This window comes from Aptenodytes forsteri, unplaced genomic scaffold (assembly GCF_000699145.1).
Source record: "Aptenodytes forsteri isolate BGI_AS27 unplaced genomic scaffold, ASM69914v1 Scaffold154, whole genome shotgun sequence".
Taxonomy (NCBI): domain Eukaryota; kingdom Metazoa; phylum Chordata; class Aves; order Sphenisciformes; family Spheniscidae; genus Aptenodytes; species Aptenodytes forsteri.
Window position 1 is genome coordinate 650126 of NW_008794083.1, and position 16230 is coordinate 666355.

The 16230-nt window shown below is 39.0% G+C and overlaps 1 protein-coding gene across 1 annotated transcript in view; it reads left to right on the forward strand.

The window, feature by feature from the left end:
- Window positions 1-7128: 7128 nt before the first annotated feature.
- The window catches only part of CDC14B (cell division cycle 14B), a 41038-nt gene continuing 31936 nt past the window's right edge, over window positions 7129-16230 (forward strand). Inside the window, exons 1-4 of the mRNA XM_009273196.2 lie at window positions 7129-7178; window positions 7580-7696; window positions 8791-8866; window positions 10397-10489. Coding sequence (XP_009271471.1) covers window positions 7129-7178; window positions 7580-7696; window positions 8791-8866; window positions 10397-10489 — 336 coding nt within the window. The remainder of the gene's footprint in view (window positions 7179-7579; window positions 7697-8790; window positions 8867-10396; window positions 10490-16230) is intronic.

The window sequence follows — 16230 nt, forward strand, 5'->3', positions numbered from 1 at the left end:
GCCTCTGCCATCTGTGCGATGGGTCAGTTCTTGCGTCTCTCTGGCGCTTCGCACAGCGAAGTATTCTTTAAAAACGCATCGCCAGTCCGACCATTCTTCCAGAAGAATAAATACCGTGGTTTTTTAATAACTCTGGCTGTACCGAGCGATTGCCTTGCGCTGTCTTTTTCTGCTTGTAAGAGAGTAAAGGGAAAACGTATTTGAACCGGTGAAACATGTTTCTGTGGGGGAAAAATAGTAACGTATGTCTCTCTATATTGGGGATATATATCTTCCTTCTAATGCTGTGCTTGCTGGCTAATGGGTAAAATAATGGACAAGCGTCGCACCTCTTCTTGACGCTTGAGTGCCAACAGCTTCTGCAGGCAGGTTTGCTCGGTGTCCTCCGTCCTTTTCGTGGCCCTGTGGTTTGAGCCGTGCTTTGTTTTGGCACAGGAACCTGCCTCTGTGGAGGAGCGTATTGGATCACAGCCGAAATAATTCTGGATGTAGGTTTGAGTTCCCCAGCTAAAAGACATGCTTGAGTTTAGTTGGCCTAAAAGGCAAAAAAACCCCCCAACGTTTTATGTCCTGTGTCAGAATCTGAGAATGGTAGTATTTACAACTTCTCTTAAAAAACAAGAAATAAACCTCACTTACCACTTCTCTGTGGACGACGTGGGAAATTGTCTGTAGACAGAGCAAGCAAAAATACAAAGAGAAAACGTGGACAAAAGGCACCAGTCTTACCTGTGCCAAGAAACAGGGTTCTTTAAATTAACTAGTGTGTCTCCTAGATAACAATACGCTTAGAAAACCATAAGATTTTGTTTTGAAAATCGGGTATAGCCGCATAGGAAGAATGTAAACTCCCAAAGCGTACCAAATTCCTCTTTTTCAAAAGCTCTAATACTGTCAGGGAACAAAATCCTAAATACTCCAGCCTAAAATACAGCATTTTAGGCCTAATCTACACAGAGAAACATAATGGTGTATTTATATGCAGAACTCTAATGCTACAGTAACTGCATATGTGTATTTTTCTATAACTGTAACCATTTATATAGGAAATGATGGTGGTACAGCTTTAAGGATAAATGTAGAAACCCCTCATTTGGCAGGTGATAACTTCTTGATATCAAAGTAATCTCACTACCTAGAATACCGTGCAGCCCTGTCCAGCTCAGATCTCCAGCAAACAGGTCTGTCCAACCATTCTCACACAACAGTTGCTTGGATCTGATAATGCACGTCTGGCATCAACGGGCCCCTTAAATTACTGTATTTTCTCCTCCAAAGAAATGTTCACCCATTTAAATAATACAGTAGAGCACCTAGGCTTTGCCTTGTGTTTTTTTCAGTGGGATTTCACCATACGCAGCAGTACGCAGTACAACAAACTTAATTAAAATGCAGTAGATTGTTATACTTAATAATATTTCATTTTGTCTTGATCTTCTTTTCTTATTGCGCACAGTGGCTGCTGTTTACAGGCTTCTAATAATGGAACAATTACAGTCTAATTTTTATTACGCTGGTATGTCGTATGTATTTTTTAAAAGAGAGACCTTAAAAGAATGAGCCCACAGGCTTACCTTTTTGTTCAGCTGTTTTAAAAGTTATTTCAAGTTCTGAACTGTCAGTTCTGGCTTCTCATAATGCAGTTCTGAGAAATGAATTAATAGTTCTGGACTGGAGATAGATTAAAGCATAAGGCCTTATTCTTGCAAATGGACATACTGGTAAATATTTTAGCCTCTGTAAAGGCTGAGAGATCTGCGTTAGCTTATCTGCTTACAGAAACAGTGCCAACTCATTAAGAACACTGCAGGCTACCCTCATTCTCACCTTTGCTAAAAGACAGAGGCAGAAAACAAGCCCGAATAGCTGTAAAGATTTATGGATCTTTTCTTGCGTGATGTTATATCATAGACAGCAAAGTTTGTGATCCATTATTTGCATGGATTTTGTACTCAAAATACTTACAGTAATTATTGCATTTCTTTATTTCCTAACGAATTGTATGCATCAGCCATATGTCAGAATAATTTTTAATCAGAATAATCTAAATATTTTTGTTTACTATTAAGACTAGTTCAGGAAAGCTATTATTGTAAAAAATTGTTTGTTTTGGTCTGTTAAGCTGCATGGTAAGCCTTACCATTTTCTCTTTGTCAACTAATGCGTGAGGCTGGCTGGTATGAATTCAATTTGCTGGAACCGAATGCATTTCTTCTGTTTATTAGAAGCATATTCCCATATCCTTCTGATCTCTGAAAGAAGTAATTATATGATCTAAAGAAAATGTAACAACTCTGTGTGAGATGCTTGAAAGCTGTTGATTTCCTTTCTTTGGCTGCTTTTCTTTGTCATTGCTCTGATTTTATAAATAACATTTTGAAGAAGATGTGGAATTATAATGCATAAACTTCGGGCAAAAGGTGTGTGTTTCTCTCTCACCTCTTTTCAGTAGTTAATTCTAAAATGAAGTAACTATAATAACTATACACAGAATTAAATTTTAAGTCATATAACACCGTGGGGCATTTCTTGACATTTGTCCTCCTGCTAAACATATATCCAGTTTGTTTGCAGTGAGGAACTAACATCTTAAAGGGTGCTCTGAGCTGTACTGTAGATGCCTTTTTTTTCTTTATTGAGAATCATTTTACTTACACTGTCACTTGGAGTTTTTATGAAATAGCATTCGATCTAATATGTTCATTGATCAGTGGGTTGTTTTTTTGGTTTTGTGTTGAGTTTCTTTCAAGCCATTAAGTTGTCTTTTGTTTTTCCAATATTGCTGGCTTGTCATTATAAACTTTGTATATTACGTAGAAAACTGGTTTTTTGGAATGCTAAGGACACTTCTACCAAGTATCATTAACCTTTCCAACATTTTGACTATCAACACTTTCAATTAGATTTCATTATACAACTATTTCAGTACAGAAGTTGTATTTACTCTTTTATCAATATGATCTCACTTACTTGTGAGTGTTTATCAAAGTTAAGATTTTAAATATGAGTTTAAGGCTTTTAGTATCTAATCCAGCACTGAAAGTGCATGAACATACGCAAAGTAGTCTTGTGTATCAGACGAGCAGCAGAGTGCAAGGACTCTATTTAAATAGAGTAAAGTAACACAGTGTTGTTGGTCAGTTGTGACATGGCCCTGAAAATAATTTTTATCATGGTTTTCTGTTAAATAAAAAGTTTCTTTAGCTTTTTACTGTGCTTTCATTTTCTTTTTCAGAGGCCAGGCTGTTGTTCTAATAGCCAACTCTATCATCACTTAAATTTGAAATATCATAATGATGAGTGAATGAATCTTTTCAAGGATAGAATGACTAAAAAGAAAATCTCGTACAATTTTGCTTTTCGTCTTGACATTGCAACACAATTTGTCTTTTATGTTTTCTCATGTGTTTTCCTGATATTTTGGAGTCTTTTAAATCAACAAAACACCATGTACCAACTCTGAATTTAGAAATACACTCCTCTTACAATAGTAAATAACTCTCTGGTTACATTCCTGGTAATTCAAAACAGACTAATGTTGGTTTTTGTTGTACTGTCAGTCTTCTCTGAATTTCTCATCTAAGGCATCTGTTTAACAATAGAACTGTAGAATTTCTCTTTTTATGAAATAATCTTTGCTGATCATATGCAGACTTGTCCTGCAGCGAGTGCCTGTTTGGTATTTAGTTGTCTCTTGAATTACTGAAATGTCTTTCTCCAAGGCCTGTGCAGCAGATCCTGAGAAGCATCAGGCTTATTGAGAGTAAAGGCAAGGAGATTACTTTGTCGCCTCTATATTCACATTAACATGATTTTGAAGTGGTAGCTCTCAGTTTTCTAAACGTCTACTTCCACAGAACACTGTAGATCTGAAAAACAAGCAAAATGCTTTTCCTCCTGTATGCACACTGCAATCAGATGTGTGATTATTACAGCTTGTGTAGACACGCTTGTGCTAGCTTTAATCTCACTAGTTCATGTACCAGCAGTAGCAAAGCTGTGGTAACACAGTCCTCGGTTAGGGGTATGCAGGCTCATTTTGTTGTACATTGGATGCTTACTCGAATTAATTGCCTACAGTGACGTCCATGTTTCTGTATTTTAACTGTTTTGTTATGTGAGGCTAACAAAATTAAGTGTAATTGAAGTATATGTAACATACTGCAGTCATATCTCCTAATTGCAGTGCAGATGCAGCCTGTAAGGCAGTGAGCCCTACTCTCATTCTTCTGAGACGATTAGAAGGGTCTGCCCTAGTTTGATAGTTTTAAGATGACCTTTTATCAGAAATTTGCAGGAATCTGGAAGTGCTCAAGCACCCTATATGTAAATGAAATACTAAAAAGCTAAAATCAGCAAAGGAAGCATAAAAATAATAAAATTGAAGCCTTGCTCCTGCAGTCCAAACCTTTGTGGAGTCCTAGTGAAATCAATTCATCAGTGCTCTGGAGTATTTTATGTATAAGCCCTCATCCTGCAATCAGATCCTTAATGAAGGAATTCTCCTTTCTCAGCGTGTGTTACTCCTATTAAAAAATCAACACACTAATCCTTGGCTAAACGGAACTGGGAATGTGTTTGCAAAAAAAACAGGTAAAAACAGACATGGTGAGTAATACAGCATTTGTCTGATATCGGACTGGTAAGCCGGTAGAAAGGTGAATATACTTATGGGAAAGGAGTTCTCTGTGTAGCTCATTTCTAAAATCTCTCTATAGGAAACATTTTAAAAAGATGGAGCCTGCTATTTACATAACAGGGAGCGATTGTTAGTGGTGCACAGGAATGGACAGCTTGTCAGGATATTGGCATTTGGCACACACTGCTCTTATTGTGAGGTAGTTCTGTAAATTCATTAAACTGGAGTTTCTTTCAGGTGTTTTAAGAATAGCAACAATTAACACGATCCAGAGATACCAGTGCAGAATTGAATGCCAACAGCAATTCAAAAGGCCATGTACACACTGTTCACTGAAGATAGGAATTCTTATTTTTGTTGGATGTTTTTGCAAAAGCTGCAGAAGAATTTCAGTAAAAGTAGGAGTGCTGAGGAAGCAAGTGATTCTGTTACTCCAAATCCTGTTTAGGAGCAAAATGCTAAATTATTTTAGGTCTTTGACCTGTGCAGATATATTTCTTTTCATTTTGAGCCTTCTTTTGTATTTGAGGATTTTGGATTTTGTAGTGCTTTTATATTTTCAAAAGTGATGTAAAGTTCATGTGAAGAAGCTGGTGTGCAAGAAGGTAGCATGTCAGTTTGACTACTACAGCCATTCTGCCCACACTTTGATGCGGATATTGTTTGTGTACACGGAGAGCTCAGTCTAAGTCAATAATTAGACTGGATCTAAAGGACAGATGCCATCGAGGGAAAAATTCTTCTGGCTGTGTATTCCCGCTGTTAACCCCCAGTGGGCTGGTTCAGTGAGCTAACTCAGAAAACTTTTCCTTGTAAGGAACCTGGTGGCAGCTAGCCATTAAATGAGTTTAGAAGTGGTGTGAAATTATAGCTTGGGGCTGTAGTGTGACATGTGTTTAATCTGGCAATGCCAGTTTAAACACAATCCCTAGATATCATATCCTCTCAGTTGTCCTTTCTGCTTCCTCCTTTGCCCTCAGTCCTCCCACACACACAGGTTAGCTCTCATTCTCAGAGCAGAGGGCAGTAAACCAGCAAAGCAGCTTTTTTTTTTTTTTTTGCTTTTTTTTTTTAATACTGTGGTAGGATACCTGTTACAGTTTCTGATTCACACAAGTCCACCTTGATACAGCACAGAGAGTAACACAGTGGTGTGGACAGATGCAGGGGATTTGTGGGAAGCTGTGGCTCCCTCCACCCTCCACCAGTGTTGGCCTAAACACTGTCCCAGGACTGCCTTTCTGTGAAACAGTTTACCCCGTAGCCTATTTTGCATCCAGTTGGGGTATTGGTGCGCTTGTTTCTCCATAAGTATTTCCCTTTGTAAGCCAGTTTGTTCACTTCTTAAAAATGCACAGCATTACTCTAAATTTTATGCTTTGGCTTGTTTTCAGGAGATGCTTTGGTAAATGCTGGGAGGTACAGAAGTTCCTAGGCAGGTAATGCACTTCCCAGCTAGTACTGCAGCTGCTGTGCCTACAAGATGGGACTATTAGAAATTAAATAATCAAGTTTGGTGCCTTGCTTCTGCTGAGAGAGTAAGAAAGTAGGTGCCTGACTTGACTTGCTCAGGAGCTATCGTACATCCCTCTGGTTGCACCTGACCTGTAAATGTTTAAGCCAAACCATTCACATCAGGTTGCTGCTCTACTGAAATGTGCATTTAGCAAATGTACACTTTTTGGTGGTGGTGTCTGCCTCCGTCCCCCAACGTACTGCTGTACAGAGGTGAGCAGCGAGCATGTCAGTGTTGAAATGACATGGGGACTCCTTTCATGGCATACTTTACCATGTACTTTCAAGAGACAAGTAATGATTTCTCGGTGCTATTCATGGAGGATTTTGTTTTGAAGCATAAAGTGATTTTTTTTCCTGCTCTCTGGAAAAGGAGATACAGTTTTTCTTTATCAGAAATTATGCTCTGAAGTTATGCATTTATATGCAGATGATCTGTTTTGATATTTAAGTAATATATCTGTTCCAGGCAACTAGTTTGCAAAAAATAAATTTTTTCCTTTTAGGTTTGAATTTTAATCCATGTATTTTATAATGATATTTTTTCGGCAGGAGGAAGAAAAGTGTTGCTGTGGTGCTGCAAGGCCTCAATTTTTATTGACTGCAATTACTGCAAGCACAGCAATTTACAGCAACAGCACAGGCGGTGTTTAAAGTTCACTGGGGCTACAGCTCCCCCGGCCATAGAAATAATTTATATCTATATGAATACCGCTGGCGTTTTTTCCCCCTCAGCTTAACAAAGGAAACCAGGGCAAACACAAAGTGCCTCCTGCCTGCGTGCACACAGGCTTTGAAGGGGCAGGCGAGGGTGGGGATGGGGATGCGGATGGGGAAGTCCAGGTGGTGGCTCCGCTGGTGCTCCCGCGGGCGGCAGTGGTCTGCCGCCTCGCCCCCTCGCATCCCTCCGGGGTCTGTTGCCTGCAGGCTTTAATTGCACACCACTACTGTCGAAATCATGGTTTTACGGAAAGATGGGAAGTGCCTGTGTTCGGTGTGAGCGCCCTTCGCCCTTTAGTTTAACGTAGGTGCTATGAGGTGCTGAGGGATTTGTGGCTTGGTTGGGGGGGGTGGGGTGTTGGTATTCGGAGTGCACCAGGTGGAATCTGTTGCCAAAAGGAGGTGGGTCTGTGCTGTGTGCGTGGGTGCAAGTCAGGCTCCTCTGTATTGCAAAGTCATCAAACAGGTAGCTTCCCTGGGAACACTTTGTTTGGGAAAGAACACTAAAGAGCTGCGGCTTATGGGAACACTGCTGAGCAAGAAGGCTCAATCTTTGTGTGCCTTGTTGCTTAACACTGGAGAAATAATAATGTCTAGTTCGGTAATACTTAAAAGAAGATTTGCCTCATTTTAAACCATTTAAAGTTGTTCTGTTGACAGGTAATACTTCAGACTTTCAGCAGAAAAGTGTAATGTTTATAAAAGCTTTAAATTTTCTTGCATTTCAGATCGCCTTTATTTTGCAATTCTCTGCCAAAAACCAAAGAGTGGAGCCACAAATACCCATTATTTCTGCATAGATGATGAACTTGTATATGAGAAGTAAGTACAGACTTATTTTTTCCTGTTTTTTATGGATCATTGAAATAAATTAGTCAGAACAACAGCAATGAGGAACCAGTCTAATTGACATTTTGTTTTTAAGTGTAGCTGAGGGAAACATACATTCCCATTATAGAACTAATTACATGAGTTTGGTCCTCTCAGACTTATCTGCCATGATGATTTATATGTCTTAGAATGGTTTCTTGGCTTCCCGTCAGGATTTCTTAAAAATCTTTTCAAAGCAGAAGCTTTCATTGTACCCATTCTTACTAGAAGACACAGGAACATGATGCAGCAATACATATACTCAGCAGTACGCGCTGGACTGCTGAGCTGAAGGGGATGTCTTTGGTTGCTCAAGTATTAAGTGGAGTGTCTAAACTTCCTAGAATAAGAGAAAAAACTGGCAAAATCAATTCAAGCCTTTGTGAGCTGACCATGGATATATTATTTCCCCTGTAGTGAACAGTGTATACCTTTGTATGTGATCTGGAATGCTGCTAATTCTTTAAATATTTTTGACCAAGGGCGTGCTTACTGTTTTTGAAAGTACTAATCAATCTTTATTCTCTGTGTTCACTTTTCTCAAGCAATACTAGTTGCCTTCTTTTAAAGAAGCTTTTGGGTTGCTCTTAAAATAAAGTTTCTAAACTGGGGTCACAGAGAGATACAGTAGTGAGAAATTTTCAAACCTAGAGTATTCCAACTAATCAATCTTTATTCTCTGTGTTCACTTTTCTCAAGCAATACTAGTTGCCTTCTTTTAAAGTAAAGCTTTTGGGTTGCTCTTAAAATAAAGTTTCTAAACTGGGGTCACAGAGTGATACAGTAGTGAGAAATTTTCAAACCTAGAGTATTCCAGTTTGTTTTTGAGTGGTGGTGTGTGGAAAACAAAGAAAAAAGTTTAGTCCCTGTTTAAAGATGACAAAACTGTTTCCTCCAACAAAATAGTGTGTATGTAAGAAGGCATTCTTGTTTTTAGAATGATGCACATACATCATATATATTATTACTGCTTGCTTTGTGCATCTGATTTAAAAAAAAAGGCATTTACAGAGGTCATGTACAATTTTTCCCCTTTCTCCTACCAGCTTCTATGCAGACTTTGGACCACTCAATCTGGCAATGGTCTACAGATACTGCTGCAAGCTAAATAAGAAATTAAAGGTAACGCTTGTTTTTTTATTCAATATTCTTGACTTTTTAAAGAACAAAACCAAATGGGCCAAAAGGTTTTTTTTGTTCAGGTGCTCTCCTGGGTTCCTAATCCAGCTGAGTTTTGCATATGAACGCCAGATTTTATCAAGGTGAATTTAGGGAGGAGGATCAGGAGGGAAAACTCACTTACTTTTAAGATCCAGAAGATATACCACTGTGGCAGTAACTAATGTTAAGCTGCTAAAAGATTATCTTCTCTGAGGGGTGCTCAGTAATTTTCGGGATTGGACTCTTGATAGAGCATAGTGTCTTTAAAACAGAGAGTTCCTATGTTAATTAACATGAATGACTTCAAGTTAGTTGACCTCTAACAGATGTTGGAATATAAAACCTGTTAGGCAGATAAAAAAGCTTATTAGCATCAATGTGAATCACAGGTTGCCTCTTCAAAACTGCTTATATCTTGCAACTGCCACTGAACTGTGAAAATTGGAAAGTATGCAGAACATCATAGTTTAACAGAGATTTTTTTTTTAATTCCTTGATGTCTGTCACTGGTATTAGTTTGCATGATTCAGACTCACTTTGTCCCTGTGGCACTATGAACAGGTTTGCCGGAGACTAGATTCTCTGATTTTTGTTTACAGGATGCTCTGAAGCAACACAAGTCTGTATTATAATCCCTTTGAATATCTTGGGTTTGATACGGGAGGGGCGTGTTAGGGTTGCTGAGAACATACCACTGCTAGTGATCTGGGGTTTATTTGTTTTGAGTGCGTTGAATAGTATCTGAGCAAGTAACATTGCTAGTTAAATAGTGACATTTTACGATAGCTTAGCAGTTATCAAAGTATACGGTTTCAAGTGCATCAAAGTTTGTTTCAAGGGCCAGTTAGGGCATAGTTTTTGCTGCCACCACAGGTGTAAATGTCCTTTCAGTTGGCAATGCCGTTCCACCCCCTTTCTAAGGTAACTGGAGAAACTATATGCCAAGCTGAGATAAAATTTTAAGAAGTTATTTACGATAAAGTTTAGAAATACTTTCAAAATATTTTAATCTAAGCATATATTTTCCAGTGGTTCTGATCCTTAGAAACAACTCCTAGTTGATTTATCTAGAGTCAGGTTTTCTTTAAGAATAAAAAAAGTCTAAATTCTGTTTTCAAAACTATTGCAACTTTAACATGTCTGTGATGTTTTTGAGAATGCCACTTTGTATTTACTTCTCATAAACCCTATCTGTTAAATAGGGCTTGAAGTCAGAAATACTAAATGCATTTAAGGAGAAAAAGAAAGATTACTGTAATTTGTATCAAAAATTATTTAGGCTGGATACTGGGAATAATGCTGGAACAATCCAGGTAGGGATGCAGTAGAATCTTCCAAAGCTTTTGAGAGAATAGTCTACAGTATACTTGGTCCTCTGACTACAGGTGGCTGAAAGTAGGTGAACAGACCCTTGCATTCCTCTAATTTTATAAAAGAAGGCATGAAAAGTCTAAAATGCAACATCACAATCTTGTTCATTTCTTGCTACAGTCATTTTCATTGATAAGGAAGAAAATAATTCATTATACTGGCTTTGATCAGAAAAAACAAGCAAATGCTGCATTCCTCATAGGTTCCTACGCAGTAAGTATTTAAATTTTTACATTACATCAGCTTGCTACATGTGTTCATTTTTTCATACTTAATTTTTAAAACAGCAAGATAAAAACAATTCTTTTCTCTTGAATAATCTTCCTACTAATGTATTTTATAGTAAGGTACCACATACTAAACCAGTTTTTGAAGTCTAGCAGGTATGTGAATGGAGTTGTATGGTTTTGGTTTTTTTCCACTCTACTGCAGTCTGTGCTCCTACGAAATAAGAGCGCCACTGAAAAAAAAAATATCTTTATGAATATTTTCATTTAGAAAAAATGACTGCTTCTTGATGGTTTTTCCTCTCCCCCACCCACGCATACTCTCTTTTTTCTTTTTTAAAATAGAGAAATACTATCTTGCACAAAGTACAGTGTATCATTTCCCATTGCATGCACGTTTAAATACACCTTCTCTTCCCCAGCTGCTTCTTTTCTAATGTAAGGTCATCTCCTCAGTTAACATAGGAGAAGGAGATCATGTGGTAGGCTTAGAGCCAGTATAAAGCCTGGGAATATACGAGGTGGCTGGAAATGTACTGAGCCAGGTCCCCGACTGCAGAGGGGCAAATGGCTGGCTTTACATCACAACTGCATGTGTTTGGTACACAAAAGTGTAGTCAAGGAATAAAATGCTCAATGCTTTAGAATGAAAGATGCGATGTACCGTATTCATGTTCTGCTTTGACTTGTAAGGCACCTTGATTGTAACCATCTATCTTGTTTACTGAGTAACAAAATGAAGTGAGAACCTACGCGTTTTTTGACATTGGCGATTTGAGGGGTCAAAGTTCATGCAGCCTTAGGTCATTCCTATTTATTAGCTGCAAGGCTATACAGTACTTGCTGTGATGCCGGCAGTCTCCTTGCTGCTTCTCTACATCATGCAGGAGGTCCGTTTCCTGCCCCCCAGGGTTTCTCTGTTGTCTATGTTCTACAGTACTTATTACAAATTAAGAACTAGATTTCAAAATGTGTCACTCTTGGTATTTGAAACACAGGCACTTAGGAACGTTGCTGTAGACCTTTGCATTCTTAAACCACATGGAAACCGGCAACGTGAGTTACTAAACTTGTTTGCAGTTAAGGCATTATGTTGACAAAACAGCTGCAGCTTTTGGGAAAACTACTTCTTCCTAATGACTTGATCATGATGGAGGCCCAGAAAGCGAGAGGGGACCGGCTTCAGTTATCACCCATTATTCGGAAGGAAGTGGGTTTTGCGTTTCCCTAAACTTTTGTTCTGAATATGTGTAGTAGTACTGTGCAGCACAGCAGCTGACACTTTGAGCAGAATCCACAGTACGGAAAATTAACTAATGGCAAAACAATCTAATATGAAAATACTGTGGTTCACTATGTAAAAGTATACAAAAAACCTAACACAAGTCTTATTTCTGATCATCCGGTAGCCCTGCCATGTTGCAATAACAACATGCAGTTGAAGGGGAATGCTTGGACAGACTTGAATAAAGCTCTAAGATTAATATGTACGGATTATGACAGTCCAAAGCACGGTAATTAAAAATGGAGGATGTTGGACAGAGGAGTAGGCAGTTTTTGCTTCAGAGAACTGCAGTGAAGGAGGTGGGAGTTGCAGAGTACAGAAAGGATGCTAACACAGATCCAGCTGAAGTGTGACACGAGATCATGACTGACTAGGCAATGCATGTGGGAGGGCTAGTTGCAGACAGCTGGCATATGGCAGAAAGAGGCTAGTCAAAACCAGTGGTAATTTTCGGAGTTCAGAGACTTGTGCTGAGGTTATTGCATTGTACAAGTTGAATATTTTGGCAGTTTCTCTTAAAGACCCATGGCAAAGTGAAGCACTATGTGAGTATCAGTCCCCTCCTTGAATGGGGGCGTGTCTGTCTTGCATAAGCGCAAGTCCTAGGTGGTGAGGTAGCTCTAGCTAGATTCTGATTTTCTTTCCAGTGCAACAGACTTTGGCTTTGCTACTACTTTTTCTATAAAGTAGGGTACAGTTTCTTCCCAGACGGGTGTGGGAGGGATTCCAGTGAAGGAAGATCACCGCAGAAAGACTGTGCCCCTGAGGCTTACTTTTTTTCCCTGGCGCCCTTTGATGATCTTTCATGAAGAGGCAGGCTTAATTACAGCACTCACTGCTGAAGTGTTCAAACATACACGTCCCACGTTTCTGCTTTCTGCAGGGAGAATTGGGTTGTTCTCTATGGGGCGAACAATGGTATAGGATCTGTTCAGAATGCATGATAAATGTATGTCTATAGGCGTATTTCCTGATTGAAAGGAAATATATTGAGGCCTTCTTTGTTTAAAACATATGCAGGCTTAAGCATCCACCTACTTGTTCAGTTCAGAGTGCTTTGCTTTTTCATGAAGAAGGTTCCATGCAGCTATTGGTGAAAACTTTAAGAAGCTTTTTTGTAATTTTAGTTAATCAGACCGTGTCCTGTCCATGCTCTTTGCTGCTTGAACTAAGTATCATCATTTGATTTATGATCCCTTACAATGTAAGTGGTAGGTTGCCACTGTTTTGTTTTCTGTGGGTTGAATGTGTTTTCTTGTTTGATTTTGTTTTTTTAGCTTCGTGGTGTGTTCCCATTTCAACAGTTTACCTTAGGTTGAGGAACTGCGTGGCAGTGCATCAGGTTGGAGGAGTTCAGGTGGGAAGATCAAAGAAGTAGAAAAGGAAAGTAGCCTTTGCAGGGTTAGTCATGAAAGTAGTGCTTGTCTGTGTGTGTTGTAAGGCCTTTGATAACTTAAGCATAGTTTTGGGTGCAAGGTGCTCTGTAGATGCAGGTGCTTTAAGTTACTTGTTAGAAATAACAGGCTGCCAGGTTTTCAGGAATAGCACAGACACAGTAAGCGTGTCTCCTTTCTGGTTTTGTTCTCTTTTTTTTAAACACAGTCACATTCTAACTATAAAACTATAATGAACTGTATATAACTAGTTCTTCTCTGGAACTTGTATGTCCTCATAAACATTCAATATTTTTATGCTAACAACTTCCGAGCCTGTCATTTTAAGGGTTTGTTGACCTTAAATTTGTATTCTTAAACAGAATATTATTTAACTTTTGCTTAAAGGAATTGGGTTATATTAGCATGGCTTATCATTCAACATCTTTTGTTTAAATATATATCTGTGTGTGTATATATACCATGTGGGGATATGCTCATTTTGACTACTAAGGCAATTATGAAAGTCTTCATTAACAGCGGTGAAGTGTAAGGGCAGCTGTTAGTGTTCTGGTTTACAAGCAAAGTCTGTTCCCAGTCTTTTCTTCACAGTTGGTGTGTTTTAATGTTTCCCCTCCATCCCCGTCATATAACTTGTCTTTCTTTCCTCTTCAGTGGAGATAGTTTCTGAACTCTACAGGCTACACACTTCTTTCTGCCCCCTCCCACATCTGCTGCTTCCTTCCAGGTGTACTTTGATGTGACAGCACAGCCTAACTCAAGCTACAGGGCTCTTCAGTATAACATGGCCTTAAAAGTGAAGAACAAAGTTTTCAAATACATTGTTATATATGTAGTTTTAGAATAAAAAATGATTTTTTAGTGTATGTCTTAACAATTTACATCTTAATCCCTTTATTGTTCATCTTCCATCTATTTTAATTCTGTATTTTGTTTCATTTTTACAGATGATATACTGCATAATGGGAATTATATTCTTCTGTGTAGATTAGCATAAATTTGGCACATTCAGCCACACAAAGGGTAGCCAGAATTCTCGGTGTGTTGGGGTTGAATGTTTACACTTTATTTGGGCGGAGCGGGTGAGGGGAAAGAAGGGGCGGGGGGAGGACCCTTTGTTCTTCACCTTTTAAAGAAAAATTGCTTTTCCTTGGAAGCTATCTGCACTGTTCAGGCCTTACCACTCTACCAAAGCAGCAGTGATCTTCTGAGTTGATCTCTACAGTGGCTTCTCTTGATTTTCGCCAGGACTTGGCTGTGGGTGAGGAAAGTCTGCTTCTTTCATCATTGCTCCTTCTATATTAAGAAAGAAAATGTACCCTCTGTGCCCTGTCCACCCAATTCCCAAGCTCCCCCCTCTCCCCTTGCCTGCATTAACTTAGTAACAGTGTTTTTTTCCTCAGGCCTGGCACTAATTATGTACTTGGAGGGTGACCCTCCGAGGGTACCGCCCCATGAACTGCTGTAATTCAGGTCACCTTCTCCAGGACTCATCTCTGTACTTTGTCTATTTTCTCATCTTCTTTCTTCAGGGTAAGCAGCGTTTCCTTCATCCCTTCTGATCCATAGTACTGTTTTTTTGCCTTTTCAATTTGTTAGTGTCCTTCCTAGCTGTGGGCCTAATGCTGGGTAGAAGCTGAAGGTTGCAGAAGCAATTAGCACCCATCTGTGTGATGTTGAACAGCTCTGTTCTTACCGCGGCATTTGCAGAATTACCTCTGGCTAAGCCGTGGGAAAGCAGGCAAACCTGTTTGTTTAGTGGTCCAGGCTGAGTGGTGGTAAATGGGTAACTGCGGCAGCACTCGAATTACAGGTGGGTAAACCATGTTTACCCTCAGCTACATTTTGGTGAGAGGTGCTTGTGCTTGACAAGCGAGTGGCAGAGACGAGATGGATGAAGTACTGGCCTTTCATTTAAGCAAAAGTTGCCTCAAGTCTTTTTGGCTTTCTCTGTGTTCGTGTCCTCTAAAAAGCTACCTTCTCTGAATTGTGTTTGGGAAATCGTGGTTAGTCTTCATGACGGCAGCTTTTCCTGCTGTTTGTACTAGGTTCTTCCTCATGATGTTCTTACCAGACTGCTTGTCTCCATAGGAGAAGGGTTGCTCTTTGGGGGTCCCTCACTATAGTACTAGCTTGCTTTCTTGGCTGTCGTGGAGTACTGATGTGCCCAGCCCGGTCAGTTCCCAGCTAACAGGGTTTTCTATACCTCCCCTCTGCTGTATAAAAGGTAATTGGAGGTTTCTTGCTTTTGTTTATGATGATCAAAGAGAGTTGCCAGAGACAGGCAGTTATTCCCTCTCTGCCACTTCTATTCACTTAGTGACTGTGTTTCTGCTAATGAAGGGACTGTTGGCCACATGTGCGTTTCTTCAGTACACCACAAATCCATACAGGAAGCTTTTTATTCTAATACATTTTTATTTTAATTTTTCTGTATTTAACCTTTTTCTTCTAAGGAATATTGCTAGAAAATTTAATGTATTAACTGACTAGTATATCCAATGGAGGTTTTAATGAAATAAAATATTTAATACTCTTAAGTTATAGTAATATACGCATGTGTATGAGCTTGTGTTTGAGTCTGGTCACACACAGTAGTTCTTTGTTCAGAATGGGTGGGTTGTGATTATTTGCAGTTTACAGCAGTTCAGGCTATTTTGGGTGAGTGACATTTTTGGAACATAGTTGTATCACATGAAATTTGCTTGTAAGCAGTTTAAAATGAATCATCTCATTATTTTCTTCCTTTGAAATCAATGTGGTTGGTAAAATGTGTGACTTAGGTAGCAACCTTAAGTAGATTTTGCAGTTAAGGGTAAGCAGGTGGATAAACTTGATTACACTAAGCACATTCATAGATGTGAATTTAAAGTGCTATTTACAGACTTGAGTTGACATAGTTTCTAGCAGTACAGCATATTTAAATACCCTATTTAATTTTCCTGAAAAAACAAGTTATGTCATAGGTGGTTATTATCAAACATGTTTTGTCTTGCATGCAGCATTACTATTTCAGTTGGCAATCCCACATATTGAATATTAAGATGC